General features: G+C 39.3%; 1 protein-coding gene across 1 annotated transcript in view; it reads left to right on the plus strand.

The window, feature by feature from the left end:
- LOC121380799 (coiled-coil domain-containing protein 93-like) overlaps positions 1-21,624 on the plus strand; it is a 62,655-nt gene that overhangs the window by 28,858 nt on the left and 12,173 nt on the right. The window contains exons 8-17 of the mRNA XM_041509775.1: positions 204-234; positions 499-588; positions 1,515-1,565; positions 3,277-3,363; positions 8,736-8,852; positions 16,183-16,245; positions 18,309-18,382; positions 19,084-19,165; positions 20,246-20,320; positions 20,694-20,765. Coding sequence (XP_041365709.1) covers positions 204-234; positions 499-588; positions 1,515-1,565; positions 3,277-3,363; positions 8,736-8,852; positions 16,183-16,245; positions 18,309-18,382; positions 19,084-19,165; positions 20,246-20,320; positions 20,694-20,765 — 742 coding nt within the window. The remainder of the gene's footprint in view (positions 1-203; positions 235-498; positions 589-1,514; positions 1,566-3,276; positions 3,364-8,735; positions 8,853-16,182; positions 16,246-18,308; positions 18,383-19,083; positions 19,166-20,245; positions 20,321-20,693; positions 20,766-21,624) is intronic.

Raw genomic sequence — 21,624 nt, forward strand, 5'->3', positions numbered from 1 at the left:
AGCATATTGTAGGCCTCATAGAGGACATCATAAAGCTTCTAGGATTAATTTCCATTAATGAATTAAGCCTCTCCTTTCGTTTTGCATCCTAGCCAGTGCAACATCAAAAGCCATGGTATGTGTTGTCCTATCTGTTGGAAAAGTTCATTCCTTGCTTCTTATGTGGTGACTTTCTTCCCTACATTTTGTTTTCTATTTTGCAGGAGATATGGTGCAAGTAAACAAGAAGAAAAGGTTGGTACAAGTAAAGTACAGTCTATCCCGAGAAAGGAATGAACAGAAATACATTGTATAAAGCATGTTTTTCTGCTTAAAACTGGTTTGGGATTTTTAAAGCAAAATTGTAAATTAGTAAACAACATTTACTTTCATTTGTTTTAATCTAATAATTTAAGTTTTTGAAGATAAATAACGAAATCCAAAGCCTCTAAAGGTAAAATGTTACATGTACCAATATCATATGTTTATTTTTAATAAGTAACAATCTGTGATTATCAGGATGACGAGCACACGACGAAGAAGAAAGCCATTGCGGCGGGCCTGGGAGTTGAGAGTGAGCCGGGGGGGAACCTGCAGGAGGAGGAAGAGGTTGGGACTCTCACACTCACTCATCACATCTTATTAACAACTCCACTCACAGATAGAAAATACACATTCACTCGTCACATCTTATTAACAACTCCACTCACAGATAGAAAATACACATTCACTCGTCACATCTTATTAACAACTCCACTCACAGATAGAAAATACACATTCACTTGTCACATCTTATTAACAACTCCACTCACACATAAAAAATACCCAGGAGTTGTCTGCAATTCTCGATTACCAGACTCGTCATCTTATTAACAACTCCACTCACAGATAGAAAATACCCAGGAGTTGTCTGCAATTCTCGATTTCCAGACTTCATTTTATTCTTTCTTATTAACAACTCCACTCACAGATAGAAAATACCTGGTAATTGTCTGCAATTCTCGATTTCCAGACTCTTCATTTTATTCTCTCTAATTTGTTTTTATGAAAAGTTTATAAAATCTATTTGTACTTAATATCCTATAAAGTGTTCTAGATTTTATGTACAAGATTATTATATTCTTTGACCATTTCAAGTGATCACTTGTGAAAAAAAAGTTTTGATGATTGTTTATTAACTTAAATCCATGAACTTGTGCTAGCTAATGAATCTTTGAACACTTTTTTTTTATATGTCTTAACAAAATAAAAAGTTAAAGCATATCTTTATCTGTGACTCTTGGGAAGATATGGTCAGGTAGAATAGCAAAAGAATTTGAAAGATGAGCTCAACTATTGGGATGGGGAGGGGATTAATATTTACCTCAGAAAAAGACGGGGTTGTTTGCAGTAGGACAAGGCATTCCATCAATATGAGAACAATTCCACATTGATGCCAGTCTATTGTAAATGTAAAAAATTGGGGTTTTTTTTTCCTTTTTTTCTTACAAATGAAATGTCATATATACTGTTGTGTTGTGTTGATTTTCTTCCAGCGACGTATCAAGCTACTAATGAGCTCAATGTCTGCGACAGACATCCATGAGGTGGGTAACTGTAACTGCTTAATTTGCATGTCATTTAGCTTGATTTCATTAGCTTTCATTGTTACATTTCTTTGGAATATTTTTTTAATTTTCATATAATTTATACAGTTAGTAATTTTATTCAACTTTTACATTATGGAATAATTTGTTTCTGAACATTGTGATGTGAAAAAATATAAAAGATTTAGTGAATACATTTAAATTGATATATGGCAGCTATATAGCCCTGAAAATAAATTAATCATTAATTTGTTTTTAAAATATAAAAAAATAATAATAATAAAATAAAATAAATTTAAAATGGATGGTACATGAAACTAACTTGAATATCTTGCATGTTATATTTTCATCATGAATCGGTTCTACATTCATTCAATGTTTTATGCATGCATGAGCATTTAAAAGCAAATATATGAAATATTTCTTTACCATTATGAAATTTTGGCTACATTGTTGCTATGCAAGTATACTGATGGAAAAAAATAAGGGAATACATGGTATTTGGGACCAAATGTAATTCACTCCTGGAATAGTTAAGTCTGTATAAAATACAGAGATATATTGTGAAACTGCATGTCAGTACTGTGGGGTTGACGTCCAGTAACACGGTTAATTTCCTGATACTTGTGGACAAGGATTTTGGTTGTAGTCAACATTTGATGTTACTACTTATGTGTTCTTTTATTTATTTCCATCAGTAGTTACCAATAAAAATTTATGTTTGATATAGTACGGGTTTTTTTTTTAAGGTTTTTATTTTTTATATCAAACTCTGCTGAATAGTGCAGGAGGTATACAGTGTTAGAGCTGCTAACCTCAGTTATTAGGCAGTGTAATATATACTCAACACAAAAAATTAAGCAGCATACAGTTTTTTTCATAAATCATCTTTCCAACTGTATGTCGACTTATTTTAATACTAGTATATCATACATACATGCCTGTGCCGAAACACCCCAAAATTGCCGTCCCGTAAATTAAACAAGAACGGACATCTATATCACTACAATTGCAACTTTAAAAATCATATCAATTATAAATTGGTGAATGTTTTTTTAGGGTGGTGGTGAGTATATTTTCAGCTATTACTATTACCTTACACATTATTTACAACTTTTTAAAATTATTAAATCATTAGTTTTGGCTACTCTGGTATTTTTCTAGTCATCCTGGCATTTGTAGCAACTCAAAATTAGTTTTTTGAAAAAAATAAAAGGTACATGTACATAGGTATGCATGCAGGCCTATGAAAATTTAAAAATTTGCGTAACTTATTTATTGGTTGCACAAAAACAAATTCGGGTAACCCATTTCCTTTTACTTAACCTGTTATGGTCACGTAATTGATGTTCTTAATTTTAAGTATGAACGGAAATTAGGTTACCCAAAATAAAATTTGTATGAGCGACGCATGAACGAAATTATCATTCTCACAAATTTCAGAGGCCTGTATGTACTTCAAAAACTATGGTTGGCAACTTTAAACTTGTATTTAAAAATTTCTTTAATTTTTGTTACTTGTTTCATGTTGTTTGATCAAGTGATTTTTTGCATTTTGTAGATTTATTTTTTGTAATACCAGTCTTCGCAGCCAGACAGATACAAAAGCTTTCTTCCTTTATTTTATTTATTTGAAACCGTCAGTGGCATAATGTTTTTCTTGTTAAAAGCCTTTGTGGTAGTTATTGCATGCTTGTCTCCCTTTGTCTAGGGCAAGCTAACTGCCAGTAGCGTGGGGTCACTAGTGGGAATGCGGTCGGACGAGATACAGCAAATAGCCTCAGAGTATGCACTCAAAGTAAGTTATGGTTGTGTGAGTTACAAGAATCCAAATACACTTGTCTAACCGTGTGAATCTTTTCAGAAATGCCTTTAATTTAAGTCTGAAAAGGTAGGAGCAAACCAGTCTCGTTTGACTTTACTAAAATCTCGAAATCGTAAAGTTAAGCATTTTATCACTTTTATTACAATTTGTACCCAACATTTTGGCAACATCGGGGGATTGCAGTTCTGTTGGTTGTCTACATAATGTCCATCTTTCCACAGGAATAGCCATTGGACATTCATTCATTTCAACTTATTTTCATAAATATATCCAATTAAGGTTCAAGCACCATGTCCTGGGAACACATCTCAGCTATCTGGGTTGTCTGTCTTGGACAGAGGGTTAGCGGTTAGTAGTTTGTGCAAGAGAAGTCAGTGTCGTGGGTTTACACCTACCCAGTGAGTCGTTAAACTTGCTTTGGGTGGGAGCCGATATCAGGCTGCAAACCCAGTGCGTACAAGCCTTATTTTTGATGGCTTAACCACAAAAGCAACAAGGCCGGTAGTCATTGGACATTACTTGGACAACTGAAGGCAAAACGTTGGGTACAATAATTGTAACAAATCATTGAAGAGTCTAGCTTGAAACTTGAGACAGTGGTTAAGCTAATTGGATTAACAATAGTCAGATATCATTAGTTTGAACAAACATAGACAGTTTAAAGTCATGTGACTAGATCAACTTTGTACATGTTTTAGTCTATTTAAACTGTGTGGTAGATTTAGATTAGTTTAGGCCTTGAGTGTGTGATACCGAGAACAATTTATGTAGACTACATGTAGCTTTCTCCTTGATGTTAACATTGCAAGAGCAATTATTCTAAAAATATTTAAACTCTGTGGTAGCTAGAGAGCCAGATTAATTTGAACTTTGGGTCTGGTGTATCCTATGTAGACTAGCTTTATAATCATTGGAGTAGTGGTTGTGCTGTTTTTTCTACCCCATTTATTGTGGGAATATTTTTATATTATACCTATGTTACTACTCTTTCTACTATTATTATTATACCTCTAGTACATTGTAGTAGCACTATGTCTATGCTGCTACTGGGTGTATACTACCAAATCAAATTCCATAGACGACAATAGTAACATAGGTGGTTAAAACTCCTACCTGCAACGTATCAACCGACATAAACGCCACGGATATAAATACTACCACCCCTTACACTTAAAGTGAATCAGAAAAAAATGGGGGTCAAGCTGCTCGTTTCTGAGATAACAGGTAGCGTCTATGACTACCCTAGTTTCGCACAAAATTCGAGTACTTTTTTTTACAGGTACCCCATACATGTTTCAAGCACAAGGCTACTTGACACATTGGTACTAGATGAAATAAAATTGCACATTTTTTTTACCCAGATGAAACTATTATTTTTTACAACCAACACACTCACATTTATAACCAATCACAGGACTTGTGGTGTTCACTTCTCTATCAAAAGTTGGGTGCACCTCGAACTTTGACCCAGCCGGAAGTTATTTGGTTTAGTACTACCTATACAAATAACATACATTTTTCAAAAAGTGTCCAGCTATGTGTCTTTATGACAACCAGGATCTGGTGTATTCTGACATAAACTGACAACCTCACTGAAACTGTTGTTTCTACAGTGCAACCTAATATAATGTACACCTAAAAAAGCATATATATTGCATATAGTTTTGTACAAATGCAATATGTCATATTAAACAACAAAATGTTTTAAAATAAAACTCCTGAAGATATTTACTTTCAGTTGGGTGTGTGTACTCAGGTATATATGTAGAGACAACAAAGATAGTCAGAGTACCTCTACCCCTTTAAAGAATTCCATTAAAACACATGCACTTGATTGACCCCTAGATTATGAAGACCTTAACAGGCACATCAAAGAAATATCAGTATTAAAAAAATACACTGTCTGAGGAAGGAAACACAAACCATGACTGTACCTGTATGAAGTAATGACTTAATGTCCTGAACATTAGTGTTGGGAGGAAATCCTGTATGCTGGGTGTGGGTGTCTTCAAGTTACCAGGTGTGGGAATTTCGAATCCATCGGCCATGCTGATTTTCATAATGAACCATCAAAACTATTGGCAGCCACCAATATTCCTGACTATATTTTATTTATAGCCTACTGTAGTTGGAGGTTTTAATAGTTGTGATATCTGGAATAATCATGCAGCTTTAACACATTTATTTTTGATTAATTACTGAAAAAAACTATTTTTAAATGACAAAATTACCCGAACATCTATTTTCTTGCATTATTTTCTAATCTGGATGAATACAATATGTATATTAGATGTATTCCTACAATCTGTAATCCAGCATTTTATTTAGCTAGTAACATTAGGTAATACAGCTTTAACAATAAAATAAATTATCAACTTAATCCAAGGCAGATAATCAAATCTGAAAAAAATTGGTTCTGAATCTAGTATAAACTCAAAATGCTTTTCATGAGAGCTAACTAAGTGATTATTAAGAAAAAAAAATGATCTGGAGATCTAAGTATATGTTTAACAACCTTATTGTTATGTACAAATAAGAACAGAAGGCACAATAGTAACAACAAATTTAATTACCGTATGTTTTTGGTAAAGTTTTTCTTCAAATTTACTTTAAATTTTGCATAAAACTACAAATTTGTCTAAAATATAACTTAGCACCCTATAAATATGTCAAAATGACAAAAATCAACTTCTTTACAAATTTGAGTTTTCAGAATTTCATACATAAAAAATTAACAATGTTAATGGAAACTAAAGACATTAACCCACTATTGGCACATGCTATTTTTAATATAAAAATAAATTGCTATTAAAATCTTAGTTCAGGTTGCCTATATATAATACCATATTTAAGAGCAGTTGTATATGGCAAGTCAAATACCATGTAAAAAGAAATTATTGAAATCTTTACAGTATGAATTATAGGCCAAAACCAACTTTTCTTCAGTGCTAACTTTGATTCAAACCCCATTCAGAGCCATGTACAGATATTATTGTCAAGGTCAAGGTCATTGTGAACTTGCATGATCGAGTGATGGCTAATTAATCAACCAGTATAGTTTAATTAAATAAAATGACAAAATCATAATATTTTTTATTATGCACTGAATATGTGCTATAGGGTGTATACTACCAAATCAAACCCATAGACGACAATAGTAACATAGGTGGCTAAAACTCCTACCTGCAACGTATCAACCGACATAAACGCCACGGATATAAATACTACCACCCCTTACACTTAAAGTGAATCAGAAAAAAATGGGGGTCAAGCTGCTCGTTTCTGAGATAACAGGTAGCGTCTATGACTACCCTAGTTTCGCACAAAATTCGAGTACTTTTTTTTACAGGTACCCCATACATGTTTCAAGCACAAGGCTACTTGACACATTGGTACTAGATGAAATAAAATTGCACATTTTTTTTACCCAGATGAAACTATTATTTTTTACAACCAACACACTCACATTTATAACCAATCACAGGACTTGTGGTGTTCACTTCTCTATCAAAAGTTGGGTGCACCTCGAACTTTGACCCAGCCGGAAGTTATTTGGTTTAGTACTACCTACTACTATTTCTAGAATATTTCTGTATTACAATGGCAATAATTCAGTTAGATTTACTATTGCTACTAGTAGAAGTACTACTACTACTACTACTGTTTCTTTGCTATTGATAGAGTTTGACTGCAACCAGCACCACAGCCACTGCACTATCTCTTCCTGCTATTTCTACTTCTACTACCAATACCAGCATGCATCTTGTTCCTCACTTCCTGTTTGAAAAGAAGTCTTATTGGAGACATTTTTAAAAACTCATCTCACTTTTTTAGGGAGCAGGATTTAGCTCAGTCGGTTGAGTGCTCGTTTGAGGTGTTTGCATCACAGAATTGAACCACCTCGGTGGATCCATTCAGCTGATTGTTTTTTTACTCGTTCCAACCAGTGCACCACAACTGGACAAAGGCTGTGGTATGTGCTTTCTTGTCTGTGGGAAAGTGCATATAAGAGATCCCTTGATGCATTAGGAAAAAATGTAGCTGGTTTCCTCTGATGACTACGAGTCATAATTACCATATGTTTGACATCCAATAGCCGATTATTCGTTAATCAATGTGCTCTGGTGGTGTTGTAAAACAAAACAAACTTTTCTTACTTTTGTTGACAGCCAGTTTTTAAAAGTGTGCAGTTGTGTGTGAGTTCATATTTAACACAGGCTTTCGTGGTTTGAGTAAATATGAAAATTCCATCACATCAGTAGAAACAATTTTAAATTTTTGTCAGCAAGTTGTCACTGAACATAGATCTAGTTTTAAAATATTTAAAATTTCTTATTTTAAAAATTGTAAAACACAAATTAAATATAATTCTGATTAATATCAAAATGTATCTACTTATAATTACGGTACTATGTTATCCTTTGATTGTTTTTGAATAGTATTTACAGGTAAGCCTATATTTTAACAAATTTCTATCAATGTCATATTATTTTGTTTGTATTAATAAACCACAATATGTGGTACAACTCATTTATATTGTTCATGTATTTATAAATAAACTGATTTCATTTCATGTGTGCATTTTATGAGTAGTCTGAAATTGAATATATTTTTAGTTTAAACATCATTTTAGTATTTCAATGTATTTATTATTTCTATACCTGTTTGAAGATATTTATCATTTTAAAGTCATTGAATAATTGTAGCTTAACACGATTGTCTATATTATTTGTCAGCAAATGCAAATTGAAGATATTTTGCATTTTAAAGTTATTTACTATTTCTTGTTGAACAGTCTTGTGATACAGGTATTTGATTCCATATTTGTTTTATTTATCACTGATTTCTAAGTTAACAGTTGTGTGATACCCGTATTTGATTCCAAGTCTGTTTTATTTATCAGAGATTTATAGTTTAATAGTCATGTGATACCGGTACTTGATTCCTAGTCTGTTTTATTTATCAGTGATTTCTAGTTTAACTATTGTGTGATACACATACTTGATTCCAAGTCTGTTTTATTTATCAGCGATTTCTAGTTTAACAGTCATGTGATACCGGTACTTGATTCCTAGTCTGTTTTATTTATCAGTGATTTCTAGTTTAACTATTGTGTGATACACGTACTTGATTCCAAGTCTGTTTTATTTGTCAGTGATTTCTAGTTTGACAGTTGTGTGATACCCGTACTTGATTCCAAGTCTGTTTTATTTGTCAGCGATTTCTAGTTTAACAGTTGTATGATACCCGTATTTGATTCCATGTCTGTTTTATTTATCAGCAATTTCTAGTTTAACAGATGTGTGATACCCGTACTTGATTCCAAGACTTGTTTTATTTGTCAGCAATCTGAGATCGAGCAGATAGAGAAGACAGAGCGAGTGGGAGGTGCCCAGCAACACAAACGCGTCACCGCGGCACTTAGGAAACAGATCGAAAACCACAAAAAGAAATTTGAAGAGGTACATTTTCCATTGCTTATAAATGTATGAAAAAATAATGTGTGTGTTATACAGAGAACATTATATTAATGTAACCTTAAAGTTGAATGTACCATAGTTTTTCTATAGACATTACCTGTCCTCAAACAAGTGCACCTCCCCCCCACGCAAGTGGTCTGGTCCGAACATCCCAACAGCCAATGGGATGGCCTAAATTCTTCTACTGCATACTGCTCTCTAGTTCCGGTCACATGACTGTAACTTTCTTCTTTTTCTCTTCGCTAAAGGGTCTGGACGTCTTTTTGCTTGGCTCTGTTTGGAGTCAACTTTTTTTATAAGACCTTTGGTTTTGTATTCGTGTTGGGTGAAATGTTTTTCACCTTAATTTCGTTAGCTTTCGTTAGCTTTCGTATGTGTCTTTTCGCGTATTCACTTTCCAAGCGTTTAATTACATGAAATGTTGTTATATTGCCGGTTGTCGTGTCGGACGCCATTTGCAAAATGGCGTCTGTATTGACTGGCTTGTGTTGGGTGGAATGTTTTTTCACCTTATTTCGTTAGCTTTTGTTAGCTTTCGTATGTTTTTCGCGTATTTCGCTTGACTTGCCAAGTGTTAATTACATGAAATGTTATTATATTGCCAGTTGTCGTGTCGGACGCCATTGCAAAATGGCGTCTTTGTTGACCGGCTTTGTGTTTGTGTCATGGATTCTTTTTCTTTCTCTTTCACAGATTGAAAACTTATTATCATGTCGGATGTTAATGTTCAGAGACAGGTACGAGCGTGTTTACGCTGTAAAAAGTTCACTGCAGGCGGCGACCCTCATGATCTATGTCCGGGTTGCCGTGTTCCTTGTAGCCTCTCTTCGAGATGCGACCTGTGTTCGGGCCTGTCTACTGTCGACTTCGCGGCTTACTTTGAAGGTGGTGTCGGCGAGAGCCAAGAAAGTGGAATCTTCGCCGTCAATTGCGGACTCCGTAGCAGATGTATTACGTTCGATGCTACCCACTATGCTGAAAGAGACCATGGCGTCGATGGCGGCCTTACCAGAACCGGCGGGTTTGGGGTCAGGTCCGGTTCAAGTCCCCTCTTCGGGGGGTGCGGCTCCAGGACGCAAGACTTCAGATGACAGGCCTGCGGTTCCTATGCAGCCCTCTGACAAGCCGACTCAATCAGTTAGACGTTCCACGGCCTCCAAGGATCACCGATCTTCAGCGGGGAAGTCATCTTTGGCGCAGCGGAGCCGGGCCCGTAGCCGTTCGCCACGACCTGCACGGCTCCCTACGGGTTCCGTGGATCAGCAGCGCAGACCTTCTATTGAGGCTTCAGAGGGTTCTCGACGGGACCGTCCACGGTCCGGTTCACCAGTGACTTCTGCTTCGGCGGATCGATTAGCCTGTGCTCGAGTGCTTCGAGACTTTGGAGATGCAGCGCCTACAGCGGTTTCCATCATTGATGAGCCTGAATCTCCTGACCATATGAATATGAGGGATTGCTTGGCGGCCGTCTATGACATGTTGCCGTCCTTGCCACATCCACCAACGCCGTCCAAGAAGGGACCGATGATAGCGACTGATGTCCCTCCGGAAGATGTGGTGATCCGTTCCTTGGCAGCCGGTACACTCGTATCCGAGGTGGCGACAGATTTAGACCGCACTTTTAAAGACACAGCGTCTTTCGTCGCCTTCCCATCTTGGGGTCACCGTATGTATCCGGTGTTTGACATGCCCTTTACAGATGGAGCTCCGTCTTTGGATGAAGATGTTCACCGTCTTGGGAAGTCGTCAACCGTGGATTTGACGGACAAACAAGTACAAGCCATGGATACTGCCCAGAGACGTTGCTTGTTTGTGTTATCTTACTTGGACGTTTTCCTTGCTGCGATGGCCACCCAGGCAAAAGATGCACGGTGCTACGCGCTGTTTCAGCAATCGGCGCAGATGCTAGCTTTCCTGACGTCTTCGGTGACTTCGATGTCTTCGATGTTGATGCAATACCGTCGCCAGGCTTATCTGAAAAAATCCACTTTGGATTTCCAGCATAAGAAGGAGCTGTTAGCTCAACCGTGGTCCGCAACGAAGCTGTTTGCAGGCAAAGTTTCTGAGGTGGTGAAGGCCAATGATAAGGACCAACAGTCGACAGCAACTGTCAAAGCGTTGCAACTTATTTCTACGTTGGAATCCACGAAGAGGAAGTCTACATTCACACCACAACCACCATCTAAGCGCTGGAAAGGTTCCTTTCGAGGTCAACCTTCTCGACGGTTTCCGGTCAGACGACCATCCGGTCCGCCAGCTCGGACCCAGGGGAAGCCTGGTCGACGTTGACGCCAGCCAACAGATCGTGGACTGCTCAGATTGCTTCAACCTACGCCCACCCCTGATTTTGAACCAGAACAACGATTCGGTTTTGACGCTTCCGGTGTGTACCACACCGGTCGGAAGATCCATGGTCGGAAGTCGACTTCGCCGTTATTGGCGAAACTGGCAGACACTTTGCCAAGATCCGTTTGTCACGTCGATCTTGAAGACAGGGTATCATCTGCAATTGTCTGCCATCCCTCCATTGACCACTTCACCTCGAGAACCGCGGCATTCCGTCGCGCAAGTCACGGTTCTACAGGAGTCCGTCAACAAGCTGGTGGAGAAGGGAGCCGTTCGCAGCATTTCGGAAGCACACTTAACACCCGGCTTTTACTCGTACCAAAGAAAGATTCTCCGGAGCTGCGAATGATTCACAACTTGGCGGTCTTCAACGACCACTACCTGTCTCCTCCTCCGACCTTCAAGATGTTAACGTTGCGAGATGTCATAGCCGTGATCAGACCGGGGGATTGGCTTGCCTCGCTAGATCTCAAGGACGCCTACCTGCACGTTCCGATGCATGCCGATTTCCATCACTTCCTGCGGTTTGTGCTACAGGGTCGGCATTACGAATGGACAATCCTGCCCTTTGGGATATCCATAGCGCCATGGCTGTTCACCAGAATCACGACTCCGATGTCACGCTTCATGCATCGCAGAGGTATATCCTTTTACCCACACCTCGACGATTGCCTGATGAGATGTCACAGCAAGACAGGGCTGACTGCACATGTTGTCTTCATCATGGACTTCCTCAAGCAGCTGGGTTGGATTATCAACATCGAGAAATCTCGACTGGCTCCCACGCAGTCTCTACAGTTCATAGGTGCTTGGCTTCGACCCGACCTGGGCCTCGTTCAAGTTCCTTTAGACCGTTGGAAGAAGATCCAGACCATGATTGCCATAGCCCTCACCGCTCCAATGACCTTCCGCGGAGTCTCCTGGGTCTCCTCACTTCCGCCCAGGATTTGACACTCAGAGGTCGTCTCCAGTTGCGGCGCTTGCAGATGTTTCTCAACCCGTTTGTTCGTTTCAACAATCCGGACTTGATCATCTTACTCCCGGACGATCTACACTCCAGCCTGCAGTGGTGGCAGCTCCGATCGAACGTCTTAGAAGGTGTCTCTATGCGGGCCTTCATAGCCACTCATCACCTGTTTGTCGACGCATCACTGGAAGGTTGGGGAGCCCATCTAAGCAACCAGACTACTTCAGGGCTGTGGTCTCCCGGCGAACTCGGACTCCACATCAACCTGTTGGAGTTGTTGGCAGTCTACTACGCTATCCTTCATTGGCGACAGATGTTGACGGAAGCCTCTCTCATGGTGGCCACAGACAGTACTACCGCGGCGGCTTGCATCAATCGTCAGGGCGGAACTCACTCCAGCAGTCTGCTGCAGTTGACTTATCGTCTCTACAAGCTGGTCGATGAAATTCCATTGCAACTTCGGGCTCGTCATATTCCAGGAGTTTCCAATGTACTAGCCGACACATTGTCTCGGCCGTTGTCTCCACAGCTGACGGAGTGGATGCTCCATTCGGAAGCGTTTCGATGGGTGTGCACAGACTTTGGACACCAAACATCGATCTTTTCGCCACACGATTCAACCATCAGTTGAGGGTTTAAGTGTCTCCGGTGCCGGATCTCGACGCATTGGCCATCAGCTGGGAACAGATGGACGCGTACGCTTTTCCTCCACCAATCCTCCTTCCAAGGGTGCTGCAGAGGTTTCAGCTGTACCATTGTCGCCTGTTGCTCATTGCTCCGATGTGGCCATCCAGGATGTGGTATCCAGATCTAATACGTCTTGCCGATCCACATCCTTTACCGCTGCCAGACTGGGATCATCTGTTGCTGCATCCCACGTCAAGACTATACCATCCACGTCCGCAGTTGTTCCAACTGCACGCGTGGACTTTATCTCCAGGAGTTTGAGGAAGAAAGGTTTTTCTTCACAGTCTACGGCGGCCATTTTGAAAGCGCATAGATCATCTACTACTGCGGCTTACAACGTCAGATGGCTTTGCTTTCACCGATGGTGTGTCCGGCAAAAACTCAAACCTCAGACGATCCAGATACCTCGTCTTGCTGATTTTTTTTGGTATCTGCAGACCACTTTACGACTGAAGGGGTCTACCATCGCTGGGTACGTTTCGGTCATCGCTACTGTTCGTGATGTCACTACTGGAACGAAGTTATCGGGTATTCCTGAGATCCATAAGATGATCAAAGGGTTTCGCCTTGAAGATCAAGTACACCGGTTTCGGCCACCAAGATGGGACCTGAATCTGGTGTTACGAGCGTTATCGACTGCACCTTATGAGCCGATCGAGTCCTCTTCCCTGCAAGAGTTGACACGGAAGACGGTGTTTTTACTCGGTTTCGCCACGGCTGCCCGTGTCTCAGAACTTCATGCTCTTGATGTAGACTTGGTACGTTTTCACCGAGATCGGCGTGCAGTCAACTTGGGGTTACTCATGAACTTTGTTGCAAAGAATCAGTTACCAGACCAAGCGCCTCGCTCGTATGTTGTGCAGGCCCTCTCCTCTATCGTTGGTCCGGCGGACGTTGAGGACTTGGCGTTGTGCCCTGTCAGAGCCCTGCACCAGTACATCGAGAGGACCAGATCTTTTCGACAACATCGCAAAAGACTTTTCCTCTCCTGTAACCAGAGTCGGTTGAGGGATATTACCAAGAACACGGTGGCTACTTGGATCCGGTCGTCTATCCTGACCGCCTATCAGAAGGAGGGTTTACCTGCTCCGTCTGCTTCCAATCCGCATGAACTTCGTGCCTTGGCTGCCACGATGTCCCTGCACTGCAACACATCCATTCAGCACATCATCACTGGCTGTTTCTGGGCTACGGACTCCATCTTCGCCAACTATTATCTGAGGGATGTTTCCACAGAAGACGTTGAGGGGTTCCATCATCTGGGTCCGGTTGTTGCTGCACAGACTCTGTTGAATACAAGCCGTCCTCGTCGCCGTTGATGTCTGTCTGATTCTGGGCTGTATACCGAGATGTCCACTGAATCGACAGGTGAGGATTGCTTAGACTTTTGTTCTTTTGCACAGTTCACGCACTGGTGCCGGAACTTTTGTCTCGATAACCTTTACCCTGCACTGCATGTGGTTATTTGTTGTCGTTATTGAACTAACAGTTCTTTGGTGTACTAGACAGAAAACACTCGGGGGGCTTGTTCTGTTCAATGTTCTGACGGATGCACCTCATTAGGTTGTCGCTTGTTATTGAAAAACTATAACACTTCAATACGTGAGGGTTACCTAACACCTGCATCCCTGGTGGCTACGTCTTCCCACCCTGTCAGAACCAGCATGAGATGTGGCTTCCGCCTCCTGGTCCATGTGTTCTAGGAGCCGTACCTGCCACTGCTGACGGATGCCACCATTCTGGTTGTTGTTACTAACATCACCTGCTTTGGTCTGTGACGGGCATCCCTAAGATGAGGGCTTACCAAGGTTGGCCTTATTCTTCCACTAGTCAGCCTCTTTCCGGTTGGGGAGTTATCACAAGCATCTACGGATCTCGGCACCCACCACCATCTGTTGAATGCTGCACTTGTTTGAGGACAGGTAATTTCTATAGAAATGGAGAAAACTTGAGTGTTTTCTCTTTTATAGATACATTACCTGTCCTCAAGATTCATCCCGCCCGGGCCTCCCCGCTTCCTGTTCTCCGTGCGATGCGCTCAGGGAAAAAGAAGGAAGTTACAGTCATGTGACCGGAACTAGAGAGCAGTATGCAGTAAAAGAATTTAGGCCATCCCATTGGCTGTTGGGATGTTCGGACCAGACCACTTGCGTGGGGGGGAGGTGCACTTGTTTGAGGACAGGTAATGTATCTATAAAAGAGAAAACACTCAAGTTTTCTCCATTTTTAACTTCTTTTTCATTCTTCATCTTTGTAAACAATACACTTTAAATTATAATCTTTAAAACAAATACACAATCAGTAGTAATAATTTGGAATAATTTTGTTAAAAAACACTATGTATTATATTAACATCTGCTCATTAAAAGATGTGCCTGGGTTTGTTAAACAAACAAGCATACTGTTATTTAAAATAATTTAAAGAAATACAGTTTAACCAGTATTTTCTTGTCCACAGGACTGAATTAGGCAGCTTTTGCACAGTGCTAAATAAATCTATCCAGCCCTCCACGGCTAAATGATTTCTAAATATGCCTGACATCATAACTCATGTTTTACAACGATTGACATCATAAGTCATGTTTTACAAGGATTAACGTCATAACTCATGTTTTACAAGGATTAACGTCATAACTCATGTTTTATAACGATTGACATCATACAACAATGTAACTCATGTTTTACAATGATTGACATCATAACTCATCTTTTATAATGATTGATGTCATAACTCATGTTTTACAACGATTGACGTCATAACTCGTGTTTTACAACGATTGATATCATAAGTCATGTTTTACAATGATTGATGTCATAACTCATGTTTACTTATTCCAAAAGTTGCCATTATACATTGGATCATTGTTTTTAAACAAATTAATATTTTTAACTTTATATTTATGGTTAAGTTGTTACATTTTTATGTTGTTGCATAACGTGGACTATTTTTCCGTATTTGATTAAATGAGTGTATAGGTGAAATGTTTATGAATTGTTCTCAAACAAACAAACTGTAGCTTACAAAATTAATGTTTTATTACTGTAATTAAGTGGGCAAGAAATAGAATCAATCACTGTTGTAAGGTATAGATAAGGCAATTCTAACCCTTGGGACAAAATTGTTTTGTTAGGGCCTCGGTAAACCTCATCTCTCACAAAAAACATTTTGTCTTTTATCTATACCTCACAATAATGATAGATTCTTTTAATCCAGCCATTTGTTTTAATAAGCCACGTTTTGATACTACATTAGGTGTTAGCGTAACATGGTTATCACTGATATTCTTAACTGACAGTCATTGATATTTACAGGTGAAAGCCAAGCATGCTGAACTCCACCAGTCCTACCTGGACACACAAGATCAGCTTCGTAAGGTAAACCAAACATCATCAGATATAGGGTGTATACCACCGAATCAAATCCCATACACAACAATAGTAATATATGTGGGTAAAGTTGCTACATTGCTTCAGTCAACATATACACCATGGGTGTAAATTTAACAAACACTCATGGAAAAAAATGGGTATTGAGATTTCATAGAAAGAATCTTTGACTAACCTAGTTCAACACATTGACAATTTCAATGTTTGTGTACTCCTAATGTTTTCATTTAATAATTCTGGCTTCTTTTTTGGTTACTTTTTTAATGAAAATCACTACTGGTAAAACAGCAAATGTTTCTTTTTGCCATGACATATACTGCTATCACTTCTGTCATCATCATCATCATCATCAATCATCAGTCATCTGTTTTTCATCAAATTCATTCAGTATTTGAAAAAAATGTAAGCATTTGAAGATGAAGATGATGTTTTCAAACAGAAGTCTAGTACATATACTAAAACGCAAAAGAAACGCAGGTCCTGAAAATGCGAAAGAATTGCACTTTGTAAAGCAGTATCTTTGGTGGAATTGAACCTCAACTGTGTTAAAGGACATGGCACACACCCACACCGCAGTCCCACCTGCGTGTCAATTTCATTACCTGTGTGACGTCACGAATTCTCAAAACACGTTGTTTGCACGTGCTGGATCATCCGTATCATGAATCCAGTGCAAACACACTCATTGAAATGCTTATAAAGCCTACACACCTGGATTTAATCGCATAAATTCAATTTGAGTAGTGACAGACAACAGAATCACATTTTAAAAATGCCGCGACTGACGCAACTCCAGCGAGGGATGGCCATCGGGATGTTGCAAGCCGGACAGACCCGTACTGCTGTAGCCAGACAATTGGGATGTCATGTTTCGACAATCGCACGCCTTTCTCAACGTCACCAAATCACTGGATCTGTGAACGATCGACCACGCACCAGCCGCCCGAGGGTGACAACCGCAGCCCTAGACCGGTACATCCGGGTGACCCACCTTAGGAATCGGATGCTGCCAGCAGCTAACACCGCTCACCAGGTGCGTGGTCCACGTGGTCCAGTGTCCGCCGATACCGTCCGACGCCGTCTGAGGGCAGCAGGACTCCGTAACCGCCGTCCTTATGTGGGACCAATATTGACCCCTCGGCACCGCCAACAACGTCAACAGTGGGCGCAACAACATCAAAGATGGCGACGTGGCCAGTGGCAACAAGTTCTGTTTACTGATGAGAGCCGTTACAATCTTTCCAACGCTGATGGCCGAATCCGAGTATGGCGACGTCGACATGAACGTTACTCCGACTGCTGCGTTCTGCAGGCCGACCGATGGGGTGGGGGTAGTGTGATGGTGTGGGGTGGGTTCTCATTCAACCACAGAACACAACTTCATGTGTTCAGACAACGCGTTAATGCCGCCGTGTACCAAAATGACGTCATCAACAATCACGTCGTTCCCTTCTTTGCCGCTCACCCACGTGTGCGCTTGCTGCAGCAAGACAATGCCAGGCCGCACACTGCCAGGGCAACACAGGCGTTGCTGGCTCAGCACAACATCCCAACGTTGCCGTGGCCAGCCTTATCACCGGACATGGCGCCTATCGAACACGTCTGGGATGAAATCGGACGTCGCCTTCAGGCTCGCGGACAACCTCAGAATATGCAGGCGCTGGAGGCAGCATTGGTCCATGAATGGAACTCACTCCCTCAGGCATTCTTTCAACGGCTTGTCAACTCAATGAGGAGACGTTGCACTGCCTGTTTGAATGCCCAGGGTGGTCACACGCGATACTGACTTTGACAATGCTACAGGTCGTCTCTTTCACATTTTTAACATGGACCCCCACCCTACTTTATGACATGAAACAATAGCCAAAAAGGAATTCAATCAAAAATTTCCAACACCAATGTGTGCCGAATTGGTGTAGCTCCAAAATAAATGTTGAAATCTTCATTTCGTTTTGTTTTTTTAATATTTTATATCCAATTTAATGAGAACCTGCGTTTCTTTTGCGTTTTAGTATATGTATAATCATGTATTTATTTCTTTTGTACTTCAGGTGCAAGAAAAGAGTTCTGCCATAGATGCTGAAATGGACAAATTAAATGAAATTGAAACATCTGAAAACCAAAGGTAGTTATGTAGTTATCTTCTCAAATATAAATTATAATAAATACAACTTTTAAGTGCTGTTTATTTTTAAAATTTCCTTGTTAAAAACATAGAGGATTCACAACATTTTGTCAAAAAATTCTTTTATACATACTGATGTTGATTATATAATATTCCACCCATGGGTACATAAATTATCTTCAAGAGCAAAGCTTGTAAAATTCCTAACATCAAATTATGGACCCAAAATTTATGACATCAAATTATGTGGATTGGCCTTAGATGCAGTCAAGTTAGATCAATCAGTTATACATGACATCTTGGAAAGTGTCATGCATGGAGGAAAAGGATCTATGACAGCAATAGTTGCATCAGAGTAATCTTCCTTTCACCTTGGAGCATATTCTCATTCTGAAAGAAAAGACAAATCAAGTTATTATTCCCAGCCGGTCCATCCAGAGGGGGCAGTATGTTTCTTCTCTGTCCTGTGTTTCTATCCGTCAGTCCCATATATAGTTTTCCAGACCTTTTTTCACAATGTTTTTGTATGTAGCTTTATTATGTACTGTTATAGATCAAGATTGACTTTCATGGTGATTTACCCATTTTTGACAGAGTTGTGGCCCTTATGCTTAGAAGATATGACAATTTGAGGACATGTATTGCTTTAGCAGTACTTTCAGACTGCTTGTTTAATTTATATATATTTTGTTGGTATCCAGTATTTTACAGAATTTACGTTCTCTGGTGGCCATGAATGAAAATCTAAAGAAACAAGAACAGGAGTTCAAAGCTCACTGTAAGGTTAGTCGATTGTTAACACTGGAGTGTAATTTACAAGCAGAATGTGAGATTTATATCAGGTTGAGGAAAATCCCAGCCAACCACTTTACTTGATACGTTTTCATTGCAAGTGTATAGGTGTCACAGTAGCAGTTTGATGATAGAGGAGACATACAACAGTGCTGGTTTAAGGAAATACGTATACAGGGCTTCTAGAATTTTTATAAAATTCACTAGCTATGGGATCAGTGATTAAAACAGAGTACTAGCAACGATTAAAAATTCACTAGCACTACTTTACTTTTATGTTAATAAAGTTTTACTAAATAATAGTAATAACCAGAAATGTCACCTAAAGAGGGAGATACAGCTTAAAAACACTAATACTGGGGAGTTGGGGTAACTGCAACATTTGAATTAAAATCACTAGCCGTCGGGCATTGCAGTAGTAGTTATTTACTAGCCCAACATTGAATATCACTAGCCATGGGAGTGGGCTTACCATAATCTAGAAGCCCTTATGACATACAGAGCTTTAAGAAAACACAATAAGTCCTGAAGATTGGACTTAAAGCTTACGCAAAGTCTGGAGACTTATGTCATGACAACTCCATACATGCTGCATGTAGGCATTCAGATTTATTAAAATTTTAACTTTTAAAGATATGGGTCCTTATTTCTCTTGACACAAGCTTATAACTGCTAAAACTACAATGTTGGATATCATTGGCTTTGACTTAGATTGCTGTTCTGGGCCCCGTTCCACGAAACGACCTTAGCCCTAAGATCACCTTAAGTGCATAGTTACCGTATACACTTAAGGCGATCTTAGCGCTAAGATCGCTTCGTGGAACAGGGCCCAGGATTGAATATGAGCTTATCAACAGTTCACTTAAAGTACCCAGTATTGAATTAAAGGTATAGGATCCCACAAACTATCAGACTATAAAATTGATTTTCTGTGATGCTTAAAAATGCTCATAGGTAATGCAATTTATATCATTTCTATTAAATCTTTTTGTTTCATTTGACATTTCTAAACTCTTTACTAATAGCAATGTATCTTTGCTTTAATACTTTAAGTTATTTATATTTATCTAGGAAGAAATGGCCCGCCTCAAAGAAAACATCAACAATCTACAAAATGATGCTAATGAAGTTGATTCAGAGGATAAGGTTGGTTGTTCAGATTCATTCAGATATTATATGGTTTAAAAACTTACTTCTTTGCCAAATGTTGTAATTATGATATTTTAAACGTATCAGTTGTTGATTAAAATGTGAACATTCCTTACCTTTCCTTTTAGTGCACATTCTTAATAATTCCAGTAATCATATGTGCATACCTCTTCAAAGCACCAATGCCTGCAAATGTTTAATTTTTTTATCTCGGGCTAACGCCTTCAGTCAAAAATTACATTTGCGTGATCAAATAGACAATAACACCCGCAAATCTAAAAACTCCATATGGTTATCTCCTAATTATCTTCCATGCACATTTTGTTTTCTACATGCAAGTGTAGCTGAATTATTTTTATTTCATTAACAGGAGAGAGCTACTTTGATAGATCGCCAGTACGAAGCTGACAAAGAGAAGCTTCACAAAATCAGGATGCTGTTGGTGAGTTTGTAGTTCTGGGCTGTTGTCCTAGTAAATCATGGAGAAATAATTATGGAAATTACAAAATTAAAGTTTATTATTAATTGGTAGAGGTCATTTGGAAAGGGGATCAGATAATTTAGGTGGTATTTATTTAATTAAAAGATTATTTTGTTTGTGTTTGATCTCAACTTTAGCTGAATTAAAAATTTTGAAAGAAAAAACATGTATTTGCATAACTTCACTGTATGCATGTGACTATTTTAAAAATGTGTTCTTGCATAACTCCACATTTGTCTATAAATAAGCTTCTCATTGTAATAATAGCAAAGGAACTTCATATACAGTGATTCATAGATCACATTCCTTTCTTTTAAATTATTTTCGTGCTTGTAACCAATTAAGGTTCAAGCACACTGTCCTTGGCACACCGTTCAGCTATCTGTCCAGGACAGTGGGTTAGTTGTTAGTGAGAGAAAAGAGGGTGTAGTGATCTTACCCATTGTGTTGTTAAAAGACACTTTGGGTGGGAGCTGGTACCGGGCTGCAAACCCTGTACCTACCAGTCTTATGTCCGATGGCTTAACCACGACATCACCGAGGCCGGTAGCACATTCCACATCCTTTGATACACCAATGATGGGCCACTGGTTGCAAAGGGAAATAACTCGGTGGGTCATTTTACTTGTTGCATCTTAGATTGATGGATATTAGAATAGATAGACCTGAACTCAAGTCTAATTTTTTAGTGATTACTGGGGTTGACATTTACATAAATTTATTGCAAAACATTTGGCTTTGACAATACTGAAAGATTGGATAAATAGATATGTAAATCTGAAGAAAACTTATACGTATCAACAGCAAACAAATGCATTAT

Source organism: Gigantopelta aegis, chromosome 9 (assembly GCF_016097555.1).
Source record: "Gigantopelta aegis isolate Gae_Host chromosome 9, Gae_host_genome, whole genome shotgun sequence".
In the NCBI taxonomy this organism is placed as follows: Eukaryota; Metazoa; Mollusca; class Gastropoda; order Neomphalida; family Peltospiridae; genus Gigantopelta; species Gigantopelta aegis.